The sequence below is a fragment of the Bidens hawaiensis genome, unplaced genomic scaffold (genome assembly GCF_021521415.1).
Source record: "Bidens hawaiensis isolate Kalapana, Puna unplaced genomic scaffold, B.hawaiensis_p1.1 tig00000458_1, whole genome shotgun sequence".
NCBI classification, from domain to species: domain Eukaryota; kingdom Viridiplantae; phylum Streptophyta; class Magnoliopsida; order Asterales; family Asteraceae; genus Bidens; species Bidens hawaiensis.
The window spans coordinates 4,344,485-4,370,846 of NW_027491030.1; the positions used below are offsets into that span (position 1 = coordinate 4,344,485).

At 37.2% G+C, this 26,362-nt stretch overlaps 1 protein-coding gene across 1 annotated transcript; it reads right to left on the reverse strand.

Moving 5' to 3' along the window:
- Positions 1-13,533: 13,533 nt before the first annotated feature.
- On the reverse strand, positions 13,534-25,555 carry LOC143628769 (putative E3 ubiquitin-protein ligase ARI8). Its single transcript, XM_077098263.1, has 15 exons — positions 25,187-25,555; positions 20,382-20,506; positions 19,410-19,512; positions 17,190-17,280; positions 16,573-16,745; positions 15,827-15,931; positions 15,654-15,742; positions 15,465-15,572; positions 15,291-15,381; positions 15,089-15,178; positions 14,785-14,832; positions 14,481-14,552; positions 14,272-14,371; positions 14,062-14,188; positions 13,534-13,977 (listed from the first exon to the last, which is right to left on the reverse strand). The coding sequence occupies exons 1-15, from the start codon at positions 25,352-25,354 to the stop codon at positions 13,716-13,718; spliced, it is 1,752 nt and encodes a 583-aa protein (XP_076954378.1). The 5' UTR covers positions 25,355-25,555; the 3' UTR covers positions 13,534-13,715.
- Positions 25,556-26,362: the final 807 nt, after the last annotated feature.

Genomic DNA, 26,362 nt, shown 5'->3' on the forward strand with positions numbered 1-26,362 from the left:
CATCATCCTCCTTATCAACTGTTGTACCTCTTCCTCATAGTCTGACTCGTCATCATCATCTGTTCTCTTTCTTTTCCCATGTAGTCTTTCTCGAGTTACCATAATCCTTCTCGCCTCTGCCACTTCATCATCAGAATCAGAACCAGCCACCGTAGCAGCTGTCCTAGTAACATTCACAGTCGAAGCACGTTCAACCGTGACCTGAACGTTCTCCTCTGGATCCACCCGATCCATATCAAAGAAGCCTTGACCACCAAATTCTGCATCAAGGTCCACATTCTCCTCCGGTGACACAACAGGAGCAGCAGGTATAGCTTGAGGTGCTCCTGCCTGTTGTGATGCCGGGTCCCTAAACTCATCCCCACGAGAAGGCATATACCCCGGGTTGATTAAGTACCCAAAGAGTGGAGTATGGCGAGGACGAAGCTCAGGTTTGCTCCTCGCACTGGAGGATCTGCATTGGGCGAAGATCCGTTTGTTCACACTCTCTACATATCGGATCGGACGGCGCTGAGGAAGTGTTGGAGCAACATGATTCAAGATCATTTGAATGAATCTTGGATACATGATGAATCGCTCACGCGCCATCGCTCTTCGTTGACGATCAATCTCATAAAAGACCATCTGACTAAAGCTGAATCGCTTGTTGTAAGTCAGAGCAGTCATCGCTGACTGCATGGTCGCGCCCATGCCATCAGTGCCCGCCTTTCTCCCTGACATGCATACTATCATAACATGCATGAGAAAGCGCCACTGGTCAAGCAGAAATCCCTTCCTTCTCTGCGAATCCCCCAAGGGACCAGAATAACCCATCCTCAAAAATGCTCCATCACGGAAAGGAGCTACAAAATCTGTCGGGTCATCCCTTGTTTCATTTCCAAACCGCAGAGCCGCCCGGATATGTTCAGAAGAGAACTGAACAATCTGATTGTTTACTGTTGCGCGCATCACCGGGGGTTCGACTCTACAGTCATATTCCACGGTCTGCCAGAAATCCTCAATGTTGGGTAAGGATATCGGCAGAGTTGTTGTAATGGCCTGGAATATCCTCGAGCGTAACAGAAATGTGATGATTTCGCGGAAATCATCAACTCCGCTCGCCTCCAGGTCTAAGGTGATATACATGTTGTGACCCGGGAAGAACTGTCTTTGTTGATCACCTCCGTCATCACCGCCTGCACCACCTGCTCCAGCAACAGCAGCCATATCTGCAACAAACAGGTTAAGTTAGATAAACTTCAAAGCGAATCACAAGTTCGCCTGTTACCATGAGCGAAGTTGTGATCAATTCTGTATAGGCGAAGTTAAAGGTGAGGCGAAGTTGGGAAACAACTTCGCTTCAACTTGAACTTCGTCTGATAACAGTTATGTAAAATGGTCCAGGCGAAGTTAATGAGAACTTCGCCTAATCACAACATCGCCTCTTAAGATAAACCTCAGGCGAAGTTAAACCTCAGGCGAAGTTACGGATAACTTCGCCTAAACTGTAACTTCGCTGAAATCGAATCGGCAAGAGATAGGTTTATCGAACGACGTGTAGATGATGAAATTGGAGATCGAGGACTCCGTAACACATGATTTTATGAAGTTTTATACGTTCAGGTATATTACGAACACGTAATAACAGGTTTGAAATTGAGTGTTTAAGGTTCGAATGATCGAGGTCGTTAATCGAGTCTAAACGACCGATGTTTAACCTCAAAAGACAGAGATTACATGATAAAAGAACCCTACACACCTTTAATCGACAATGAAATCGAGAAAGAAACACAGATTGATTGATGAAATATGATCGATAAGTTCGCCGAGGTTGACAGAAGATAAGTTCGCTGATTTTGAATTAATGATCAAGTCTGACCTTAAAACTTATTTATATAGGGCCACAGATGTATCGGCGAAGTTGTGGATAACTTCGCCTATCAGGCGAAGTTATGCCGAACTTCGCTGATATTAAAATTTTTCAAAACAAACCCCATAATTTGAACAATTTGCAATTAAGTTTTAAACATCCTTTAAAGCGTTAAATGAAACGATCAAGACCAAGTAACCAGGTATAAAATCATACAACTCCAAAAATAGAAAAACTTTTAAAATAAAGTACACGGGATCAAATTTCAGTCTGGACAGGGACTACCATGTTTTAGAAAAGATCCGAACAGAAATCATACTAATTAAATTACTGTCACACAGATCCGTGTTTATCTGTATTATGACATAAAGAAACAAGTTGTAAGCAGGTAATATACTTAAAATGGTTTTCATCATTTCTATGATACGAGTTAGGTTCAATTAAGCTCAAAACTTAAGTGGGCAACAACTCAGAGATTATGATGCCTCCTATCTATTCTCAAAGCGTATTTGGCTTTCCCCAAGTCACCCCGAATTGACCTCGACTCGTAGTGTCTGATTAAGTAGTAATTACTCTTCGATCTTAGACTCTGCTTCCCGTTTATCTTCTTGTGTCTTGATTGATAATCATTACCATTATGAACTCTAGAATTATTTTTTTTTCTTTTTCTTTTTTTGTTTTTTTTTAATCTAACATGTATATACACAACTTCAAGTAGAAAGTAACTGCAAGTCCCGAATCTGGATCACTGCAGCGTCTTGACACTCTATCTTCACGGGAATCAGAACACTCACGGTCTCGTGTATGACTGGGTAATCGCTTTTCTGCCTATCATTCGGAAAGATATTTATGAAGACATGCACAACTCTTAAGGAGTTTCCACGTAAAATCGAGTAGATTTAGTTAGTATCACTTCTACTTTTACGCACCATAAAAAGCTACCATGACATACAATGACTGTTCTAAAGACTTTTAAGCCTAATAACTTCACTAGTTAAGCACACAGAATCAGTATATCTATCACTTTCCAAGGTTGGGTCAATTTTCTGTTAAACATAGTAAAGTAACTTCTTACGAAGTAGTAGACTTGAAAAATAATTTCATTTCCCGAAAAGAAAAAATTTTAACATCAATCGTCCCGACCAAATCAAAGTCATTAGGTGAACGGCTATCCCGAAGATCCAATGGATCAGCTGGACCGACCACATACAAGTATGTGTCCTTCTAACTAAGTATGATCGACTAATTTTCAACGAAAGAATAAAAACACATCATAAACCGCCCCGGTCACTCTCAGTCATCTGGTTAATGGCTATCCTCAGATTCTACAAGTAGAAATGAGGACCAAACATATCCGAAGAAATGTCCATCAAACTAAGGCAACCGACATAATTCTAAGCGATAGTGACGTTTTTTTTTTTTTTTTTAAACAAACATAGAAAGCACGTTTACTCGGGATTGATCATCCCATTCAGCTCAACAAGGTTTTGAAATCTAGATTTGTCAAACGCTTTCGTGAACAAGTCAGCGAAATTATCTAACGTGTCAACCTTTTCGAGCTCAATCAGTTTCTTCTCAGCACAATCCCGTATAAAATGATGACGTATGTCAATGTGTTTAGTTTTACTGTGCTTAACGGGATTGTTAGTTACTGAGATAGCAGCTGTGTTATCAATGCAAATAGGAGTAAGTGAGAAATTCAGACCATAGTCGCGCAACTGTTGTTGAATCCAAAGAACCTGGGAGCAGCAGGTTGATGCTGCCATGTATTATGCTTCACAGGTTGAAATTGCGACCGAGGTCTGCTTCTTGCATTGCCACGACACCAATCTGCCACCAAGAAACTGACATCCACCAGTTGTAGATTTCCGACTCTGATTGCACCCTCCATAATCAGAATCTGTGTAAGCGACTAGCTCCAAGTCTCCTCCTCTCGGGTACCACAACCCCAGCTTCGGTTTGCCCTTGAGATACCGCAGTATCCTCTTCGCACCCTTCAAATGAGATTCTTTTGGGTTTGCCTGAAAGCGTGCACAAAAACAAACAGCAAACATTATATCTGGCCTAGAAGCAGTTAAGTACATTAAAGAACCTATAATAGCCCGATATTGGGTTGGGTCCACGTCTGCATCGTTGTCTGAATCAGCACCCAATTTGTGATTGACGCAGACTGGAGTATCATACGGAGTGCTGTCCTCCATCTTGAAGCGTTTGAGAACATCATGGACATACTTTGTCTGATGAATGAACATCCCGTCTTTCTTCTGATCAACCTGCAATCCTAAAAAGAAAGTTAGTTCACCCATAGCGCTCATTTCAAATCTCTTCTTCATGACGGTCTCAAACTCCTGACACATGGCGACCTTTGATGCAGCAAAGATAATGTCGTCCACGTAGACTTGCACCAGCAGAAAGTCGCTTCCTTTTCTCTTGAAGAACAACGTGCTATCAATCTTACCTCTTTCAAACTCATTCTCAAGCAAGTAATCGGATAACGTTGAGTACCAGGCACGAGGTGCCTGATGTAGTCCATACAGCGCTTTACTTAGCTTGTACACGTGATCGGGAAAGTCAGGGTCAGGAAAACCCGGAGGTTGCTCAACGTACACAACCTCATCGACTTTACCATTTAGGAACGCGCTCTTCACATCCAACTGAAAAACTTTCATCTCCTTATGAGCAGCAAATGCCAAAAACAGTCGAATGGCTTCCAATCTTGCCACAGGAGCAAATACTTCATTGTAATCAATCCCCTCTTGTTGATTAAAGCCTTTAACAACCAGCCTCGCCTTGTTCCTGATAACAACCCCTTTCTCATCTCTCTTACATTTGAAGATCCACTTCGTGCCTATCGCATTCACATTCTTCGGTTTTTCAACCAAATTCCATACTTCCATTTTCTTAAACTGAGCTAACTCTTCTTGCATGGCTTCGACCCACGAGCTGTCCTTAAGAGCCATTTGATAGTTCTTTGGTTCAATCTGGCTGATGAAGCAGGTGTACAAGCATTCGTTGATAATGCCTGATTCTTTAATGCTTGTATAAACACAGGTGTGCTCATTCAAGCTTTGTCTTGTTTGTACACCGGCGGACAGATCACCTATCACGTTCTCCAAATGATGATCTTTGTGAATTCTCGTAGTCGGAACCGAACTGACATTTAGATTATCTTCCAAGTTCGAAGATAGCTCATCCATGGTTGATTGATGTTGAGAGTGAAACGGATTGATGAATTCCTCTTCAGTAGAGGCAGCAGGGGTATTGACAGCATTTGACGAGGAAGGCTGACATTCATCATACTGTGGTCTTTGCACCAAAGTGTCTTCCTCATCGCATATCATCTTCGTAGCAATTCGTTCCTCATCTTCTGCAAAATCCAAATAAGGCATGTTAAAAGATTTAAAAAGTCTATCATAGTCAAAAACCCCAGCGGGTCCCGTGCTTGGTTTTGGTGATTTGTAACTTGTGATATCAGTGTTACACACCACCTCAACCTTGCTGGTCGATGTATTAAAGACCCGTCTGTTGGGAGTCCCAACAACGTATCCGACTAAGATTCCTTCGTCGGCTACTTCACCAAATTTTGAATTGGTCTTTAATATCGAACACGGGGACCCGAATGGTTCAAGACCACTCAAGTTGGGCTTTCTCCCATGCATTAGTTCATAACAGGTTTTATTTAATCTTTTAACAGTTAACACTCTATTAAGGATATAACAGGCTGTTGCAACAGCTTCAGCCCAAAACACCACAAGAAGTTGCGAATCAGCCAGCATGGTTCTGGCTCCTTCAATTAAAGTTCTGTTCTTCCTCTCAGCCACTCCATTTTATTGCGGAGTATACGGTACGCTGTATTGGTGTTCAATCCCCTTCTGTAAGCAGAAGATCTCCCTCTGATAGTTCTTGAACTCAGTCCCATTGTCACTCCTGATGTATTTAACTCTTTTTCCCATAATGTTCTCAACTTTGGTAATCAAATTTATTACCATCTGAACAGTTTCATCCTTCGACTTCAGGAAATATACCCACGAGTATCGAGAAAAATCATCAGTAATCACCAAGCAGTACGATGTTCCCCCTAGACTTTTTACATTCACTGGACCAAAGAGATCCATGTGAAGTAGGTCTAGGGTACTGACTATTGAGTTGACCTTCTTGGTGTAATGGGATTTCTTGTGTTGCTTTCCCTTCTTGCATGATAAGCATTTGTCTTCGAAGTTGAAATTCTTCAAGGGAACCCCCAACACAAGCCCATTTTTGACAAGGTAGTTCATCTTACGAAGATGAATGTGCCCCATTCTCCTATGCCATAATTCGGACTCTGATTCAGTCGCTTTCGACAAAAGACACGATTCTTCTGTGGCCATTTCAGTAGACCTCATATCCATGATATACGTATTCTTCACTCTTGGAGCCTTCATAACAATCCAGTCCTCTGGTATCTTAAAACCAGGATACAACACTATCGCCTCATTCTTCGTGAAATGCATGGTATAATCCTTGTCACAGATCTGCGAAACACTCAGCAGATTGTGCTTCAGTTCTTCAACAAAGTTAACTTTCTCTAGCGTCATCTTCCCGTTAGTCACAGTCCCAATTCCTGTGATCATTCCACCGCTCTCTCCTGCGAAACTCACTCTACCACCTTGAACAGGTTTCCAGTCTTGTAACAATTTCTTGTTACCCGTCATGTGCCGGGAACAGCCGCTATCCACAACCCATTGATTGTTGGCAGCCCTGTTCAACTGTTCCTGCACGATTAAAACAGATTATTAGAATCTTGGGACCCAAGACCTCTTGGTCTTGGGTCGATACATCCCGTACCTTGGCTGTCCAAAGTTAGTATCATAATAATTTCTGTGAGTCCTAACAGGATACCTTCTTGTGGATTGTCTATGAGGCCATCCAAACCGTCTTGAATTAAATGAATTATTAGTTATGGTTTGGGTGTTACCAGTGAAAAACTGAGATCTATTTCTTTGAAAACCTGGATTAGTCTATTTTCTGAAATTCGATGGGTTTTCAGTTTCATCATTAAATTGATTACTGTTAGCTCTTTTCTCAGATTTTAAAGGCCTCACACCTCTGAATTTTTGCTTCAGAGGGCAATCAGCAACAAGATGTCCTTGTTGATTACATCTAAAACAACACCTGTTTTCAACTTTCTTATCAAAAGTTGACTTAGATGTTGAGGCTGTATTACTGCCCGTTTGTCTCACATATGGTGGGACATACGGGTTTAGTGGAGACTTCTTTTCAGATGTTTTCTTTTTCTCTCCACTTTTTGGTAACACTTCCTCTTGATTTGTCTCACTCGACTCAGAAGACTTGTCCGAGTTAGATGAGACAGGACTCGGAGCAGAAATCTTAACACTTGCAACAGGCTTACTAACTTCTGGTTCTTTAATCGTTACTTTAACCGGAACTGTCTGACCATAGTCAACATCGACAGATTTCTGATTACTAGGGTCAAAAGTGTAATTATGATTGAAAGGTGGTGGAACTTCATGATAACCAATTCCTCCCCTTTTTGGGGAACCTTGATCACTAACGAGGTGATCAAGTATAGCGGAGGAATTTCTGAATTGCTCCAGTTTCCTGTTAAGTTCCACCACTTTTACCTGGTGATCAGCTATCTGTTTTTCCCTTTCAGCTATTAGTTTGGTTTTCTCTTCTAGAACTTCATAGCTAAGATCAATCACTTTAATTTTTTCAGCAAGCTTTGCTTTAAGACTTTTAATATCTGTTTCACTAGCTTTAATTTTTACTTTGTAACTATTTTCTCTAGCTTTAGTGAAATGATGATCTTCTTTTAAAGTTTTATATTGCGCATCCAAACTAACAAACTGATCAGTTAGAGTTGTCAGTTGTTCAGACAGATGTTCACACTTAGTACAAGGAAGTTCGGTACTTACCTCGGAGAGCTGGTCTGCTACATCTGCCATGTACGCTTCATTTTCGCCAGTTCCCTTCTCACTATCTGCATTTTCGATGTTTGCCAAGTTAGCCTGTTCAAATACTTCTTCAACATGCAGATTCCAGTTGTACTCCTCGTTCTGTTTGGAAATCATGGCTCTATAGTCATTACCACTACCACTTTGCTGTGTAGATCTGTTCTGACTGCGTTCTACACGTTCATTCTTGCATTATTTTGCAAAGTGGCCATTCTGCTGACAGTTGTAGCAGCGAACCTTCGTCTTATCAAACCCTGGCCTCTCACCGACAAACTTCCTGCCAGTCTTCTTCATGAACCTCTTTACCCTTCTCACTATCATGGCCATCTGCCACTGCAGATCCATCTCCTCCAGATCATCAGCATCGATCTGGTCATAGTCTTCATCCAAAACTGCAGGATCAACGATCTTACCCTGAATGTAGTTCTCATACGAAGCAATAAAAGATGCATAGAGAGCAAACTGCTGTTCAGCAGATTTGACACTCATGGGCATCTTCGAGTAGTTGTTTGAAACACTTGGGGAATAACTACTCTTGGTCGCTTGAGGTTGAGAAGCATTTGACCCTCCAGCTACATAGCACACATCACCGTTCATGTTGAGAGATACATGTCCCTCATGTGTTGAGCTCGCGCCTGACTCTCCCTTATAGTAATAAGCAGATGATTCAGTTTTCGAACTTGATCCAGAGTTAACCTTTGCACCATACATACCCGGATCTTGAACCTGATCGGTAGGTGTCTCCTTTCGTACCATGTTCAGTTCAAACGTTCTTAGCTTGTTAACTGCTGTCTCAAGGTCATAGTCAGCAAAGTCTTTATCTTCTCTCATCAACACTGTATACATCTCCCATTTTGGTGGGAGAGCATCAAGAAGCTTCTCAACAATCTCATCTTCTTTGTATGCAATTGAATAGTTGCTGAGTTCAGTCATAAGATGATAATATCTAATGATGATATCATCAAGTGATTCATTTTTCAGATACTTGAAGACCGAGAATTGGGTTTTTAGAAGTTTAATCTTCGAAGCACGAATTCCCACATTGCCCTCAAAACGGTTTTCAAGAGCTTCCCAAAGCTCTCTAGCAGTCTTATACTTTCTGAAAGTGTGCAGAATCTCTTGTGGAAGAGCCATTGTAATTGCTGCATGAGCTTTGCTTTCGGCTTCATACATTTTCTTCTCTTCATCTTCCATCTCTTTGTACTTCTTGATCTGATCACGACCCTCATACTCAGAAGTAGGTGGAATGTAACCATCTTGTATGCATACCCACATCTTGGCATCTTGATACTTGACATGTTGTTCAAAACGGTCTTTCCACGCTACATAATCAGTTTTCTTAAGCATCTTGGGTGCCTTTGTAGCCGAACCTGCTTCTACTTCCATCTTTACCAGTTCGGTAATGTTTATCGAAGACATCTTTCCCAAAACTAAGTAATCCGAAAATCAAAAAAAATTTCTTTTCAAACAGCACTGTTGGCGAAGTTGTGGATAACTTCGCTTAAGACTTAACTTCGTGTGAACTTGTAACTTCGCTCACTTTCTTAAATTCGCCTGATTGGCGAAGTTGAGAATAACTTCGCTTAAGTTGAGCGAACTTGGGAGGTAGGCGAAGTTGTGGGTAACTTCGCTTGAAGTAAACGAACTTGAAAGGGTAGGCGAAGTTAAGGGTAACTTCGCTTAAGATAAGCGAACTTGAGAAGGTAGGCGAAGTTGTGGATAACTTCGCTTAACCTTATATCTTCGCTGAAACCCTACGAACAATGACGGCAACTTCGCCTGATGAACACGAACTTTCTGCAGATTAGATTTCTGGGTTTTTCGAGGTGTGTGAAGGTGTTATGGGTTGTTTATGATTGTAGGAGATGAGTATGACACAAAAACTCAGAAAACTCGTCCCGCGAATAGTCGAACGGAACGATTTCTATACCCACGTGATAATCCCGAACCACACAATCGAGCAAATGCTCTGATACCAATTGTAGGTTCCCAGCCGGATCTACACGAGATATCGCGTTCTACGTAGGTGCGGAATCCCTACGTAAGACGTTACGAGTATAGAAAACAATACGATTAACACACGATACGATAATCAAACACGTTGTATACCAACCTTAAACACGTGATACGAAGATCACTTGATTACAGACTCTCTCTCTCTCTCGAATACAAAAACTCGTAATCTATTAACTGATCATTATCGAATAAGCCGTAACAGATGGCTTATATAGACACGACAACTTCTCCTGGCATGTTCAGGCGAAGTTGTCACTAACTTCGCTTGTCTAACAAGTTCGCCCATATCAGCGAACTTGTTAGCAACTTCGCTTATACAAAACACAAAACATTACAAACGCGATTACAGACACTAGACACTGAACTACTGACATCATGCACCAACAAAATGAAATTGGTAAAAGTGTGACTTAGTCATAGGGTTGTATGAAAAAAATGATTAACTGCAAATTAAATGATCGATTATTAGGTTGCGACTATGAATATCATATAACTATTTTAAGTCTAGATAATTGGTCAAAAGTCACCAACTGGTCGTCAGTCAACATATAGGGTCAACGGTCAATATTTTTAGTCAACGGTCAACAACTTGGACCTTTTGGTCAAAGTCAACGGAAAGTCAAACTTTTAATAATTCGTGGGATTGTTTGGATACTAAGGATTCTAGGAATCGCTTAGAAAATACTTATAGTGCTTGTATGAATATCTACTTTTTATAAGTCGTCAGTTAATATTAATTTTTATGCTTGTAGTTATAGTTCGTGACTTTCAATTGCTTTGATTTCATTTACGTACTTTCGGTTTTATTTCAAGTTTGTCTTCAACATCAAGGTGAGTTTCTCACACCCCCTTTTTACCCTTTTTAACTATTTTGGGGGTAGCATATATATCCTATCAAAAATTCAATTTATTTTATTTATTGTTTACAAACTACGATTCGCATCATGGACTTGTGTGTTTACTTGTTACATGCTCAATATTACGTGCATGAATTTCTTCGATAAGTATGATCATACGCCCCCCTTTGCACTCATGGACCATTGATTCTAGTGTAAAGAACCCTTATGTGTTTTTCACAAGTTTTCATGGAATTGTATGGTTTTATATATTATTTCAAACTGTGTGAACTCACCAACTATTCGGTTAGTTGACTTTACTTAATATATATGCTACAGGTACTTTCGTTAGAGGATGAAATGACGAAGATTATAGAAGTTACGTTATTTAAATAATAAACAAGAAGACATTTGTTTTGTTCCTTCTTCCTTGTGTTTGTTCATTTGATAAACTTGTGTACTTGATGCTTTTGAATAAATTAATGATAATATTTGTCACTTAATAATGTTACATGTGTTTTGAGCATTTTGTATGTCACACCCGGGCGTATTCCGCTTTAGCCGGGGTGTTACATAGGGGGTGTTCGTATAGACTCTATGTATGCCCCGTTAATCACGTAAGTAAATGCAAAAATGACAAACTACTGCTCGAGTTTGTTATTTATACAGCATGCAATACACGTCCTTAAACCCCAAGAAAACATGTGACGACGTATGACAACGAATGCTATGCTCGAGTTTGTTACTAAGGATAGACGTGCACAAAAACCGGTTCCGGACCCGAACCAGTGTACCCGACCCGGAACCGGTTCCAGTTCGTACCCGGTGTACCTAATACCCGGTTTGGGTATTTATATACCCGAAATCCATACCCGGTTACACATTTTATATTTGGTTTTTTTTTATTTTTTCTTGTTTTGTTTTTTTGTTCTATTAATTGTTTTATGCAACTAGTTCCTATGTACAAATATAAATATTAACATTTACTATTCCTTTCACAAACTCTAATTTCTCTTACAAATATATTGAACCAACAAACTCCTAATTTGTTTCGGTTGTTGTTGCATATGGCTTCGTATACATATATTTAACAATCATTTAAATTATTTATTTTAATATACCAAGTTAATCGGTTCGGTTCGGTTTTTCCGGTATTTTTGAAATGGGTAACTGATCCGAAACCGAAATTTCGGTTTTCCAAAAAAACAAAAAAAAACCGTCGGTTAATGCTTCGGTTCGGTTTTTTCGGTTTGGTATTTTCGGTTAATTCGGTTTCGGTTCGGTATTTTCGGTTTTCTGCTCACCCCTAGTGTACAACACAAGGCAAACTTTGAAGACGAAATACCAATAGAGCGACATATTCATAAAGAGGATGTGGAGGAAGGGCTTTCTTCTGGGAATTCGGGTGGTGAAGAAGAAGATGATGAAGACTAAAAAACATGTAATTTTTATTTGTTTTTGTAAAATCATTTGTAACACGATCAATTTTCAAGTAATATTTAGTTTTGTTTTGTTTTGTTTTGTTTATAAACTACTATTGTTTTGTTTATTACTAGTAAAGTTTTATTTCTTATTATAATAACGACGAACACTTTATTATATAAACAACAAAATATTACAAACATTATTAAAACATTACAATACTTAAACCAAAAAGCAACTTAAACTAAAAAACAACGCCCGTCGTTTTAATTCGGCGTTCTACAACGATTAAGCGGTAGGTGCTTGAGTTGTAGAGCCGGACGACTCTCCCGCTTCCGCTTTCTTGGCATCCAATCTTTTTTTCTCACGACAATACTTGTTGGTATGCTTGCGTAAGGTCGAGTTCGACCCCGCTTTCAGAAACTTGGAACAGTACTTGCACCGGGCCATCTCTTGTGAGTCGGTCATGACACACAAATCGTAATGAACCCAAACATCGGGGCATCATGTTGTTTCGATCATCATAACAACGTCGTCGTTAGTTGCCATTTGTTGTCGGTTTAATCTTAATTGTGATTTAGAGTTTTGGAAGTGGTTTAACAAGTACACACAATACTTTGCTATTTATAGAATGTAGATAACCTATTTATAGTTAAAAAACTGGTTCCAATGGTCAAAAACGGCTATATAGCCGTTGGAACCGGTTTCTAACGGCTAGTTGGTTTAAAATTCAAAAAAACCGGTGGAACCGATATTTACGTAAAACCCGGTTCCGGTTTTTACGTAAAACCCGGCTCCGGTTCCTACCGGAACCGGTTCCACTAAGTTCTCAATTTGGTCCATGGGGTCGGGTACAGAACCGACCCGGTTCCTGACTGGAACTGGTCCCATTTTGTACCCGGTATGAAAAAAACCGGTTCCGAACCGGTTCCGGGTTTTAAGAATAACCGATTTTGTGCACCTCTAACTAAGGATATTCTTTTGCATGCATTAGTATAAAAATATAGCCAATTTTAAAGCAAATTGGTAATGATACAAAGCCATAAATAAAGCAAAAGTAAGTATTGATTCATATTTCTTGTGATGCATGCATCATCATCATCACTAATTTTTTTCCTTGCAACTCCTTTAAATCTTTCTAAACAAGTTAAGCCATCTTAGTTTCTAAACGAGTCGAGCCGTACCAAGCTTGAGCTCGACTTAGTTTGCAAAAGAGCCTAGCCTGACTAGGCTTGAGATGACTCTATGTCACAGCGTAACCATTTAGCGCCTGCTGGTGTCCAAATAGTTATGAGTCAAACATGATTGGTAATGTCTATTTTGTAAGGAACCGGTTCCACCTCTACCCGGCTACAAACTGATAAACCTGGCTAAAAACCGATACAAAAGAGTCAAAAACCCGACCATACCAGGAAACGGTTTCAAAAACCCAGATAAAAACCTACGCTACGCTATGCTGAAGTATCAATTTATATCATTCGAACCAATTTTAAATATAAGTCACAAACTTGATCATGTGCCAAGCATACAACAGAAATGTATAATAATAAACTACATGACATATTTTATAAAATGTATATACATACAACAGTCTAAGATGAATGTAAAACTATTTCTTCTTGACAACAACAATTCGCCTCACCGACGTTGCTGGCACATTTGGCACACGGTGGCTGACTTGGCGTTAGCAAATGTACAATACTCACATGACCAGTGGCCCGGATCATCTATATTTCTTGATTTGCTTGCAGATGCGGTCCCTTTGTTCCTACTGCTTTTGCTGCTGCCGGCTACTGATCCACGTGAGCCACCGGCTCGGCTGGTCCCACCACGGGCATCCACGTCTGATAAACCGTTTTCTAGAGCCCGAACGAGATTCTCAAAGTAATTACGGGTCACACTAGCAAACAAAACTTGTCAAAATAATATACAAACATACAAAAACAAATACAAGTCAAGTTATGCACGGGTCAAACAAAATCACCTGGTCAACCCAGCTAGCTTCATACGGAATTCGTTGAAGTCCTTTGAAGGCCCGTCACCATTAAGGTAACTATATAGTTCCTTCTCCGCACATTGATGAAGTCTTTCCAACCCAGATTCTGCCTCGCCTGTTAAAAAAAGTATAATAAATAAAAATTATTTTTTTATAAAAATTGGGTTGGACTATTTATATGTTGTGAAATGTATGAACCTTGCAAGTATTCAAATAATTGTCTTTTGGCATTCTCGTGCGCAGGTAAATAATATCCATAAGCATATGTCCACTTTAGTACCCGTCTACATTCGACTATCTACAAAATTAAGCAATAATATATTTAATTATTAATATTCATAGGTAGAAATATATTATAGCAGAAAATAATAAAATAATGACAATAACAATAATAATAAATCCATTACCTGTAACCAGGCCTCTGTTATGAACTTAAGTTGTGATTCGGGCTGGCATTGCTTGTCACTCAGCTTCTCAAGCTACAATGGGGAAAATATATCTATTAACCGGATATTAAAGGTAAACAGGTCGATCCAAACATGTTTTGATCTTTGAACGTCTTAGGAAAAAAATTAATTACGTGGCATAATGTACACATGTGAAGATAGATTTACATTGTTGATTATGAAGAACAATGGAGGTAGATGATTAATTTTAAAATTAAGACGGTTAAGAATGAAACATAAAAAACCGTATAAAAAAATTCCTTACATGTACGTTTTGCATTTGCTGAAGATCTGCCAGAGCCTTTTGTCTAGACTGCAAACAAAAAAAAGAACTGTAAATGGGAGGCACTTATCAAGATAGAAAACAATACTATACAAAAAAAAATTCTATAGTTATAATCTTACAAAATGATGTAACAAAGCGGATAAACTAATGGGTTAGACATGTGGGTAACGGGTCAAAGCAGGTCAACAGATCAAGGTGGCTTGGATTGCCCGAGAACACTGCCCAAAAATCTCAAAAATCCACCCTTACAATATAATAGTGTAATGAAGAATAAGAAACTAACCGATTGGTTTGTAGCCCATCTTTCATAAAAATGAGTGTATCTTTCTAAAGAATTTTTCGCCATCTCTCTCCGCTTTTCCGAGTCGTCATACTGTATGCAATAAAATATAATATACATTTAAATAATATACATTTAAATAAAGTTTGTCCCAGGAATATGCATACATGTAATTAAACACTCTTATTAGCTTAAATTAGCTTACCACTCCCTCTTGTTTTGCAGCCTCATAACGGTTGCATGCATAAAAACCACCTGTCCTTTCGCCATGATCAGACCATGCACCAAGACAAAGCCTGAAAAACATATTTCAAACATAAAGAAAAACTCACATGTATTATAATGTTTAAGGATGCAGCAAAACATGAAATAAACTTACCAGCAAAATTCAAATTTGCAAGGTGGTGTACAAGTAATATGCATACATCCTTGGTTTTTCTCAATTGGCCGCTTGCACTTAGGACATGGGTTTGAATTAGCTAATATCCTGAATATTTAATCAAACTTATATGTCATATTTTCATATGGATTGAATCCATACGAGTGGTTATTATGTAAAACCACATACCAGTTCATGTTTTCTGATTCTGCACTATTCTTCCTAATCCACTTTGAGACAGTGTCACAATCAACTGGCCGATGAGCTTCTTCAGTACACTGTCAAGGTGGGTCAACAGTATAAAAAACATATAGTTTGATTAACCAATAAATAGTATATAATATAATGAAGAGTATATATACATTCCAACAAAAGCCATATGAGCAACGACAAGTAACATCAAAGGTTCCACCACCAACAATGAAGTCCACAGCATAGTCACAACCAGGAGCAGGACACCATTTTGTCTATAAAAAAAGGGTATTTACAGTGGTTAGTAAAAGACATAATAAATTAGAGCACTAGCCGAATGTAAGCCCATGAGACTAACAACTAGAGGTGGTAATTTCGACCCGTTTACTTATAAATAGGCCAATTTAGACATCGTATTATATCCTATCCGAATCAAATAAAAACTAGCCAAAAGGAAAACGCCAGTGAGTCAAAACGGGTTCAAAGCATTAAATATTTAAATTAACACCGCAATAGAATTTCATGTAATCATAATTATCGTAATTGGCACGTGATTCATAATTTCTTTTTGTAAAAATGAACAAAAAGTATTTGTGACCCACCCCAAACTAATATGAATCAACCCAAACATGATATAAATTCTCAAATGGTCAAACAAAAAAATTACCTAAAATGAGCAGGCCAAATGCACTAAAGGGTTGAAAGTCGTCTACTTTAATGCATAATTAATAATATATCTTTGAGATCACAATTAACATGTTTATGGTTTATATATTTATACAAAAAATGACCAAAAAGGTTTTTGTGGGTTGATACATAACAATTGGTACCAAATAACCTAATTCAACCAAACCATTTTTTAGATCTTTAAAGAAAGTAAAATACCAAAAAAATAATAACCATCTTGTGATTATACCTTTCTGTTGTCTTCCACAAAGGATCTAAGGAAGTAACGGCCATACTTCTCTCTTTCATCATGTGAAACCAATGTACTAATCATATCTTGACCAATAGCTGCAGTACAAGATGGATCAGGACACCTCAATGCCAAACATCCAGGACCATCATTAATAGCAGTGCTTATGTACCCTGCATTAGTTAGTTGCAAAATAATCTCATTAAAAAGAAATGAACATCAAACCCTGTTAAATGCACATTTCTTAAGCTCAAACAACGCTAAGAGCCCACTAAAATTTTCATGTAATGCAATTCTGTCAGTTCATTGTTTACTTTAGTTAATTTTTGTCTAACATATGTTGCTGCCATGCTTTTAACATATGTTGAGCCTTATAGAACAGCATATCAAACTAGTGAACTTGCAGCCTTAATACATTTGTTTTATTAATTAGTTAACTTTTAATTTTGTTTTAAAAATGTATAATAAATATTTTTATTAATATTATTTTAAATCATGAAATCCAGGATTTGGGAGGCACGAGTCAGCAACTATAGATGTAAGCAACAACATTTGAAGATAGTTATGAAAATAGCGAAAGAAACAGCAATTCCGCTAATATATGTGTGTATACAAACCTTCCCAGCAAGTTACACAAAAAGGATGGCCACAAGCAGCAGAACTCATTTTATCACTTCGATACACATCAAAGCAAATTCCACATGTCAACTGCCAAAGATGAGTAACTTATTAGGAACCATGAAAAGAAAATGCAGTTCCCAAATTAAATGTTCACAAAAAAAAAAAAAAAAAAAAACCTCATGTGTAGATATGTACAATAAATGCCAAGTCTTAGTTAGTAAAATGCTAATTTTACCCTTGCAATTAGAATCCTATCACTTGGAAAACATGCAGTTAAAGTAAGGGTACTTAGGGGTAAATTGAAAATTTCAAGTTATACCATTTTTTAACTAGAAATGAGCACAATATTTATGGGGCTGAGAGAGTTAACGAGTCTTGCTTTTTCTATCACTTTATGGGATAAAAACAAAAGAATTGGCGGCTCTCAAAGTTATCAATAATTACCTCTCTGCCCTTGGGAAGTGCACGTGGTACTTCCAGTAGTCCAACAATCTTGCGAACTTTTTCTTCATTAGCGAACCATTCGTCATTAACTTTGCTAACACTCCTGTATGTTCAAAATATTGAAATTCATTCAGCAGACTGAGATTGAGACAGCATTCCTGTTACCACCTAAAAGATTGAGGCCAATAAATAATAACTATATAACTCTAAGCTACATAGCTTACAAAAAACCGAAAATCAATAAAAAAAAACAAATGAACCACATAACAGCTCAACCAACTCATTTAGACATCTATCTATGAGGACTGTTTGATATTTTCATTCAAATGATTCTCAATTATTCATTTAGTCCTCATTTACCTGTTCCGATAGTTTTGGTACTTGTATCCATCGGAATATTATTTAGAAACGCAGTACCACATTCATGATGATGCATGCAAGTACATTAAAAGAACATCTTCTAATAATTTTGTTGTTTTAAGCTTCAAGATTATGTGATATTTTTACGTCAGCCATAACGCACTTGACAGCTATGAAATTTTACGTTAACAAACAGTAAAAAAATAAAAAAATCTAAGCTGGTATACTGAAGTAGAACATCTTACTTTATATTGTATAAGTAGATGACAATTATTCGTGATAAAGATCATAACTTTTTTTTGTTTTTTTGTGTGTTAGATTCCCTGAACTGCATGAGGGTTACAATTCTAGTTTTGATTTATATTATGCTATTTGGGAAGGTCAGGTGTAATACAGATTACAGACTGAAACTTTTAATGAGGTGGGCTAGAATTCTTGTGTGGGTGCTTCAGTGTCTTTTGTAGAAATAGGTAGAAAATAGAATATGGTTGAAAGATACAATGTTATCAACATGTTATTCTGCCAAACACAACACTTGTTTCGATATAAAGGTGTGATGGATTAAAACAAGACTTACAAAAACAACTTTAGAGGAAACTGACAACAGATTACCAGTTATAGTGGCGGAGTAAGATGGCAGCTGCATCACTCGAAATGGAGAGTATAGAAGATATCTTCTTTATGTTATCCTCTTGACGTCGACGAATATCAGCTTCATTCAAAATGGTATAGTTCTGCTGAATAAAAAAGACAGAAATAGTTATAAGTGATGCATAATCTGATATGAATATAAGAATGGCTACTAAAAGTGCTGATCTGACCACAGAAAAGTAAACATATAGTTATATACACCTGAAAGTTAGCTTCTGGCACATGTCCTATTATGTTCTTATAAGCACAATATTATTAGCATGCTTATGCGCCATTTTTTCTAAAAGCAAAGAATATTATTAAAATAAAATTGAAATCAGACACTGTCGATTTCAGTAATTTAACATTCGATACAGACTTTTTTATTCCACCGGAGAGAGTGAGAGGTAGAGAGAGAGAGAGAGAGAGAGATAGAGACCTATGGAGATTTCACTTCGAGGAAAAAGGTAATTGCAACTGCCACTCATCTATTTTAGTCATTTAACGATTACTTGAAGTGCTCATTTCATAACAGTGTTAACTTTTGTTCTTTTCTAATGCTAGAAAAAATAAAGAAAGCACAATGCCACAAACAAGTAAGCTTCCATAAGTTCCATAAACTTTTTGGTTGCTTGCACAACATATAATATCATGTAGTAGTTTTCCTATAACGTGCATTTGATACTGACCCTACTTAATTTGGTCTAAAACTCTCATTTACAACTCATCCCAATGGGATAAAAACAAAAGAATTGGCGGCTCTCAAAGTTATCAATAATTACCTCTCTGCCCTTGGGAAGTGCACGTGGTACTTCCAGTAGTCCAACAATCTTGCGAACTTTTTCTTCATTAGCGAACCATTCGTCATTAACTTTGCTAACACTCCTGTATGTTCAAAATATTGAAATTCATTCAGCAGACTGAGATTGAGACAGCATTCCTGTTACCACCTAAAAGATTGAGGCCAATAAATAATAACTATATAACTCTAAGCTACATAGCTTACAAAAAACCGAAAATCAATAAAAAAAAACAAATGAACCACATAACAGCTCAACCAACTCATTTAGACATCTATCTATGAGGACTGTTTGATATTTTCATTCAAATGATTCTCAATTATTCATTTAGTCCTCATTTACCTGTTCCGATAGTTTTGGTACTTGTATCCATCGGAATATTATTTAGAAACGCAGTACCACATTCATGATGATGCATGCAAGTACATTAAAAGAACATCTTCTAATAATTTTGTTGTTTTAAGCTTCAAGATTATGTGATATTTTTACGTCAGCCATAACGCACTTGACAGCTATGAAATTTTACGTTAACAAACAGTAAAAAAATAAAAAAATCTAAGCTGGTATACTGAAGTAGAACATCTTACTTTATATTGTATAAGTAGATGACAATTATGCGTGATAAAGATCATAACTTTTTTTTGTTTTTTTGTGTGTTAGATTCCCTGAACTGCATGAGGGTTACAATTCTAGTTTTGATTTATATTATGCTATTTGGGAAGGTCAGGTGTAATACAGATTACAGACTGAAACTTTTAATGAGGTGGGCTAGAATTCTTGTGTGGGTGCTTCAGTGTCTTTTGTAGAAATAGGTAGAAAATAGAATATGGTTGAAAGATACAATGTTATCAACATGTTATTCTGCCAAACACAACACTTGTTTCGATATAAAGGTGTGATGGATTAAAACAAGACTTACAAAAACAACTTTAGAGGAAACTGACAACAGATTACCAGTTATAGTGGCGGAGTAAGATGGCAGCTGCATCACTCGAAATGGAGAGTATAGAAGATATCTTCTTTATGTTATCCTCTTGACGTCGACGAATATCAGCTTCATTCAAAATGGTATAGTTCTGCTGAATAAAAAAGACAGAAATAGTTATAAGTGATGCATAATCTGATATGAATATAAGAATGGCTACTAAAAGTGCTGATCTGACCACAGAAAAGTAAACATATAGTTATATACACCTGAAAGTTAGCTTCTGGCACATGTCCTATTATGTTCTTATAAGCACAATATTATTAGCATGCTTATGCGCCATTTTTTCTAAAAGCAAAGAATATTATTAAAATAAAATTGAAATCAGACACTGTCGATTTCAGTAATTTAACATTCGATACAGACTTTTTTATTCCACCGGAGAGAGTGAGAGGTAGAGAGAGAGAGAGAGAGAGAGATAGAGACCTATGGAGATTTCACTTCGAGGAAAAAGGTAATTGCAACTGCCACTCATCTATTTTAGTCATTTAACGATTACTTGAAGTGCTCATTTCATAACAGTGTTAACTTTTGTTCTTTTCTAATGCTAGAAAAAATAAAGAAAGCACAATGCCACAAACAAGTAAGCTTCCATAAGTTCCATAAACTTTTTGGTTGCTTGCACAACATATAATATCATGTAGTAGTTTTCCTATAACGTGCATTTGATACTGACCCTACTTAATTTGGTCTAAAACTCTCATTTACAACTCATCCCAAACCGGCCAGGATAAATCAACACAAAATGAGCCTCAGGCACATCAAGGCGGTGAGGAGATCACATCATGTTATGCAAGGTGATAAGCGTACAAGAAGCATCCCGAGTCAATCACTTTTTAGGTGATGCCTCCAGCTACGCCTCTGCTCTGTGGACACCATTGCCTAAGAGCATCTCGCTCGTTTAATAACAGTATATTAGAATAAATTTAGATCACTAATTAAGTAATAATATAAATTATCTTCTTCAAAATCTACACTAGATACAAAAAAGCCCCATCAGTTTTTTTTTACTTTGAGTTGTGATTCATAATACAACACCATTAACAAATGCTGGAACTACATCAGCATAGCTAGACAGAACAAAAATTTTAACCCTCTTATGATCCAAATATCCAATCACTAATCTACACACTATAAAATCTCAATTCAAATGCAATCCCTGCTGGAATTACATCAGCACAGCTAGACACAACAAAAACTCCTTAAAATTTTAACTCTCTTATGATCCAAATATCCAATCACTAATCTACTGATAGGAATCATATTCTAGTTCTAGTCTAAATTGTCATTTGTCTATTGTTAGAGGGGGTCAAGTGCAATTTACTTTTCTATAAATAAGTGTCAATATAGCATAGGGAGGGGAGGGAAGAATATTATTGAGATCATTTGGCTCTTTGCTAGGCATTGAGAAGGGCATGGCCCTGGGCCACTTCGGTGGTTAGTTATCGAGTCTGTATCATCTTCTTCGTATCAATATCAATTCCAATATATTGTGCTTTTCTCAATTTTAGTTGAATTGTCAATAATCAGAATCGAACCCTAACATTGGTCCGACCTGCTACTTCTGCTCTACCACCGCTCCGCTCGATCACCAATTCAACCAGAACTATCATTTCACTTGATACATCGATTCAATCAGATTTATCTAGGGTTTCAATCGATTACATCTCTATTTCAGATCTATCTTCAATTTCAATTTCTGTTATCAGTTTATATCGGATTTCAATCGATCACATATTCAATAGCCAATCGACCTATCTCAGATTCCATCTCCAATCGATTCATTATCGATTCAATTTCTGATTTCTGCTATCAACCGATTCAATTTCCAGATCCGATTTCATCAACTGGTGTTCTTCCAAATTCCGATTCAATCATGGTGAATCAAACCTCACGACTTGATGCTCAGGATCAGAAATCTCGATTGGATGCTCATGAAAAGCAAATTAAACAATTGCAATCTGATGTTACAGAGATAAAGGATTCTCTTAAAGCGCTGCATGATGATCGGTTTGATTCTAGAAGATTCCAGAAGTTCGTTTTCAATTGGATGCACTATCAGGATTCGAGGTCTAATTCCATATCGACTTCACATCTTCCAGCTTCGTCTTCTGATTCATCGCTTCAATGTGTAATCGCTAAATTGGAGGAGATAGTCTCCAGATATGAAGAACGCTGGTATGGCTAGGAACATCAATTTCTGGTCGGTCGCTTAGACGAATCTGGACCTCCGATTTCTGATTCAGCTACAATAATATATGTTGACGGTACATCTCCAATAACTTCTACAGAGTTTGATAGTAAAGCAAATGAAAAGATAATTGGTACAAATCATGATGATAGTGGTGTTTTGGAAATTAGCAGTTCCGATGAGCATTTAAATGAGGTTATTAATTCCTCAAAATTTGAGTTACGTGACATTCTAAAGGGATCAGGTTCACCTCCTGATTATGGTGTGGATATGTCCAATTTAGGATGGGCACCTACTAATACTCTCATTTCCAGTTCCATCAGATTTGCGACTCCGGCTGGTAATCCCCAATTTGGTGTGTTCTCACCCTCACCAATCCCTACTAATCACCCGAGTCAAGACTGAATAGGTAGTAAATTGCTTGATGTTCAAACCTTTGAGTGGAAACCTGGTTGGGACTTTGGTTGGCTCGACTATACCCTACCCCCTGCTTTTGCTTTGAAGCTGTTTGTTTTGGATGAGGATCCTAAACAACCTGACCCGTATACAAACCTTAAATCAGATTTGTTATGGAAACTGTTTCATGGTTGGTGCAATACTGCAAGTCAGGTTGTTGCGGGTGTTGTTGGTTCATATCATTTGTGGGTAGTGCATGGGCAGGGTCGACCACCTGAAGACGCAACCAAGACGATCTCCACATTGGATTTGAAATTAGTTAGCCGATTCCAGTCTTGAGGACAAGACTGTTTTGAAGGCGGAAGTAATGATAGGAATCATATTCTAGTTCTAGTCTAAATTGTCATTTGTCTATTGTTAGAGGGGGTCAAGTGCAATTTACTTTTCTATAAATAAGTGTCAATATAGCATAGGGAGGGGAGGGAAGAATATTGGTGAGATCATTTGGCTCTTTGCTAGGCATTGAGAAGGGCATGGCCCTGGGCCACTTCGATGGTTAGTTATCGAGTCTATATCATCTTCTTCGTATCAATTTCAATTCCAATATATTGTGCTTTTCTCAATTTTAGTTGAATTGTTAATAATCAGAATCGAACCCCTACACACTATAAAATCTCAACTGAAATCAAAAGCCCTAGATCAGCTCATCAGTTTCTATTCCCTTCTCATTAAGCACAGATCATAATAGTATAAAAATCATGGTTAAACCTAAAACAGTAATGCTTTTACATGTAAATGATGTAATCAGCTGGACCTGATAACTATGAGATACAGGATCATCAGAATCATTAAGCATAAATCATAATGCTAACAAAATCATGGTTAAAACCTAAAACAGTTATGTTTATTCATGTAATCAGCTGTACCTGACTACAATGAGATACCTGATCAGCTAATTATCTAGCATAAATCATAATACCAACAAAATCATGGATAAAACCTAAAACAGTAAAGTTTATTTATGTAATCAGCTGTACCTGACTATGATGAGATACAGAAAGATAAGATTCATTAAGCATAAATCATAATTCTAACAAAAATCATGATTATAACCTAAAACAGTAATGCTTATATATCATAATACTAACAAAATTATGATAAGAACCTAAAACAGTGATGTTTATTCATATAAATATTAAATAATGTAATCAACTGTACATTATCAACAGAATCACTAAGCATATATCATAATACTAACAAAATCACAACTAAAACCTAAAACAGCAGCATTTAATCACATAACCAGCCATACCTGACTACGATGAGATACCGGGTCATCAAAATCATGATTAAAACCTAAAACAGTATTGTTTATTCATGTAAATTATCTAATCAGTATACAGAAGCATCAACATCATTAAGCATAAATCCTAACACTAATAAAAGCACGATTAAAACCTAAAACAGTAATGTTTATTCACGTAATATATGTAATAAGTATACAGGATCATCAACATCATTAAGCATAAATCATAACACTAACAAAATCACAATCAAAACCCAAAACAGTAACGTTCATTCACGTAATCAGCTCCACCTGACTACGATGCGATCCCAATCGTCCGAATCACTAAGCATAAATCATAATACTAACAAAATCATGATCAAAACCTAAAACAGTAATGTTTATTCATGTAGATAATGTAATCAACTGTACCTGATCATCAACATCATTAAGCATAAATCATAATCCTAGCAAAATCACATTCAAAACCTAAAACAGCAACGTTTAATCACATAACCAGATGTACCAGACTACGATGCGATATCGGCGCATCAAAATCATGATTAAAACCTAAAACAGTAATGTTTATTCATGTAAATCATCTTAATCACAACTATACAGAATCATCAACATCATTAAGCATAATCCTATCGCTAACAAAATATCTACAAAACCTAAACCAATAATGCTTATCCATGTAAATGATGTAATCACTATACAGAATCATCAACATCATTAAACATAAATCGTAATCACAATCAAAACCTAAAACACTAATATCTATTCATGTAAACCAGCTGTATCATCAACATCATTAAGCATAAGTCATAACACTAACAAAATCACAATCTAAACATATGACAGCAGCGTTTGATCATATATAATCAAATAACCAGCTCTACCTGACTCCGATAAGATACCGGATCATCCGAATCATCGGAATCATTATCCTCAAACTCGTAATCAGCTGCATCACCGTCATCGGAGTCCATCGCAGTCTCTCCACTGTAGAAATCATCGTCGTAACTCTCAGCGTCATTCGCGTCAAGCATATCGTCTTCTGAATCCATCAAAACCTAATAATAATTGAAGATCAAATTGATCGCAATAATCACAACAAACAGAGCGTATGTATGTGTGTGTATGTATATATAAATATATATGTGTGGGTGTGTGTATCGATTGCAGTGTGTATGATTGATTGATTGGCCGGAGATTCGGATTATTGAGAGAGAGAGATTGGGGAAAAGAATAATAATAATATTATTAATATTATTATTAATATTATTATTAATATTGTTTTGCAGCTTTTTGATGGTGGATTGAAGAAATGAAATGATATGCGTTCTGTATACACTTTTAACCAATTAAGATTATTATTATTATTATTATGATTATTATAGGTACACTTTAGGCCCTTGGAGAATCTTGGTTTTAGTCATTTAAGGGAGTAAATGCACCAACCGATATATCGTCGCACCATAATATTGTACGTTTTGGCTGGGATATACCATCATCGTCTCACGCATTTGCTTTTGATTGCCCAAGTGGAGACTTCCGGGGATGTCACTCATCTTGGTACTACTCTCACCCGAGCATGTTTAACTATGGAATTCTCCTCTCATTCACTACAATTAGGTGTCCAAATACGTTATGGTGGGGAAGGTATCCATCTTCATGTCACACTAAAATGTAGCAAAAAAAGTACTTGTTGAGTTGCCGGTGTGCTACTTAAGATTGAGGATTGTTAAAAGCTCGAATTAAGTTGAGCTTAACTAACTCGAGCTTAAAAAATAAGTTTGTTTAATAAATGAGCTCGAGCCTAAGCTTCAGTTATCGAGATTGAGAAGGCATGTGAGCTCAAACGAGCTCATTATTTATATAACTTTATAAAAACACTAATTTTTAAAAAGTTAAATGTTGTAGGAGTAGAACAACAATCACACAAAGTAAAAATCCCACAAATATCAAAGCTAGCGGTAGGGTAGGGGGAAGTGGAATCTAGATAAGTCGTACCTCAACTCTAGATGATAGAGAGATTGCTTTAACAAAGACACCAGCTCATAAGAGTAGGGCAA

Coding starts and splice junctions, on each gene's coding strand:
- LOC143628769 (XM_077098263.1), bottom strand. CDS start 25,354: ATGGATTCAGAAGACGATATGCTTGACGCGAATGACGCTGAGAGTTAC. Junction 19,513..20,381: donor TTACTCCGCCACTATAACTG/GTAATCTGTTGT, acceptor TTGAACATACAG/GAGTGTTAGCAAAGTTAATG. Junction 15,179..15,290: donor CTGCAAAACAAGAGGGAGTG/GTAAGCTAATTT, acceptor TATTGCATACAG/TATGACGACTCGGAAAAGCG.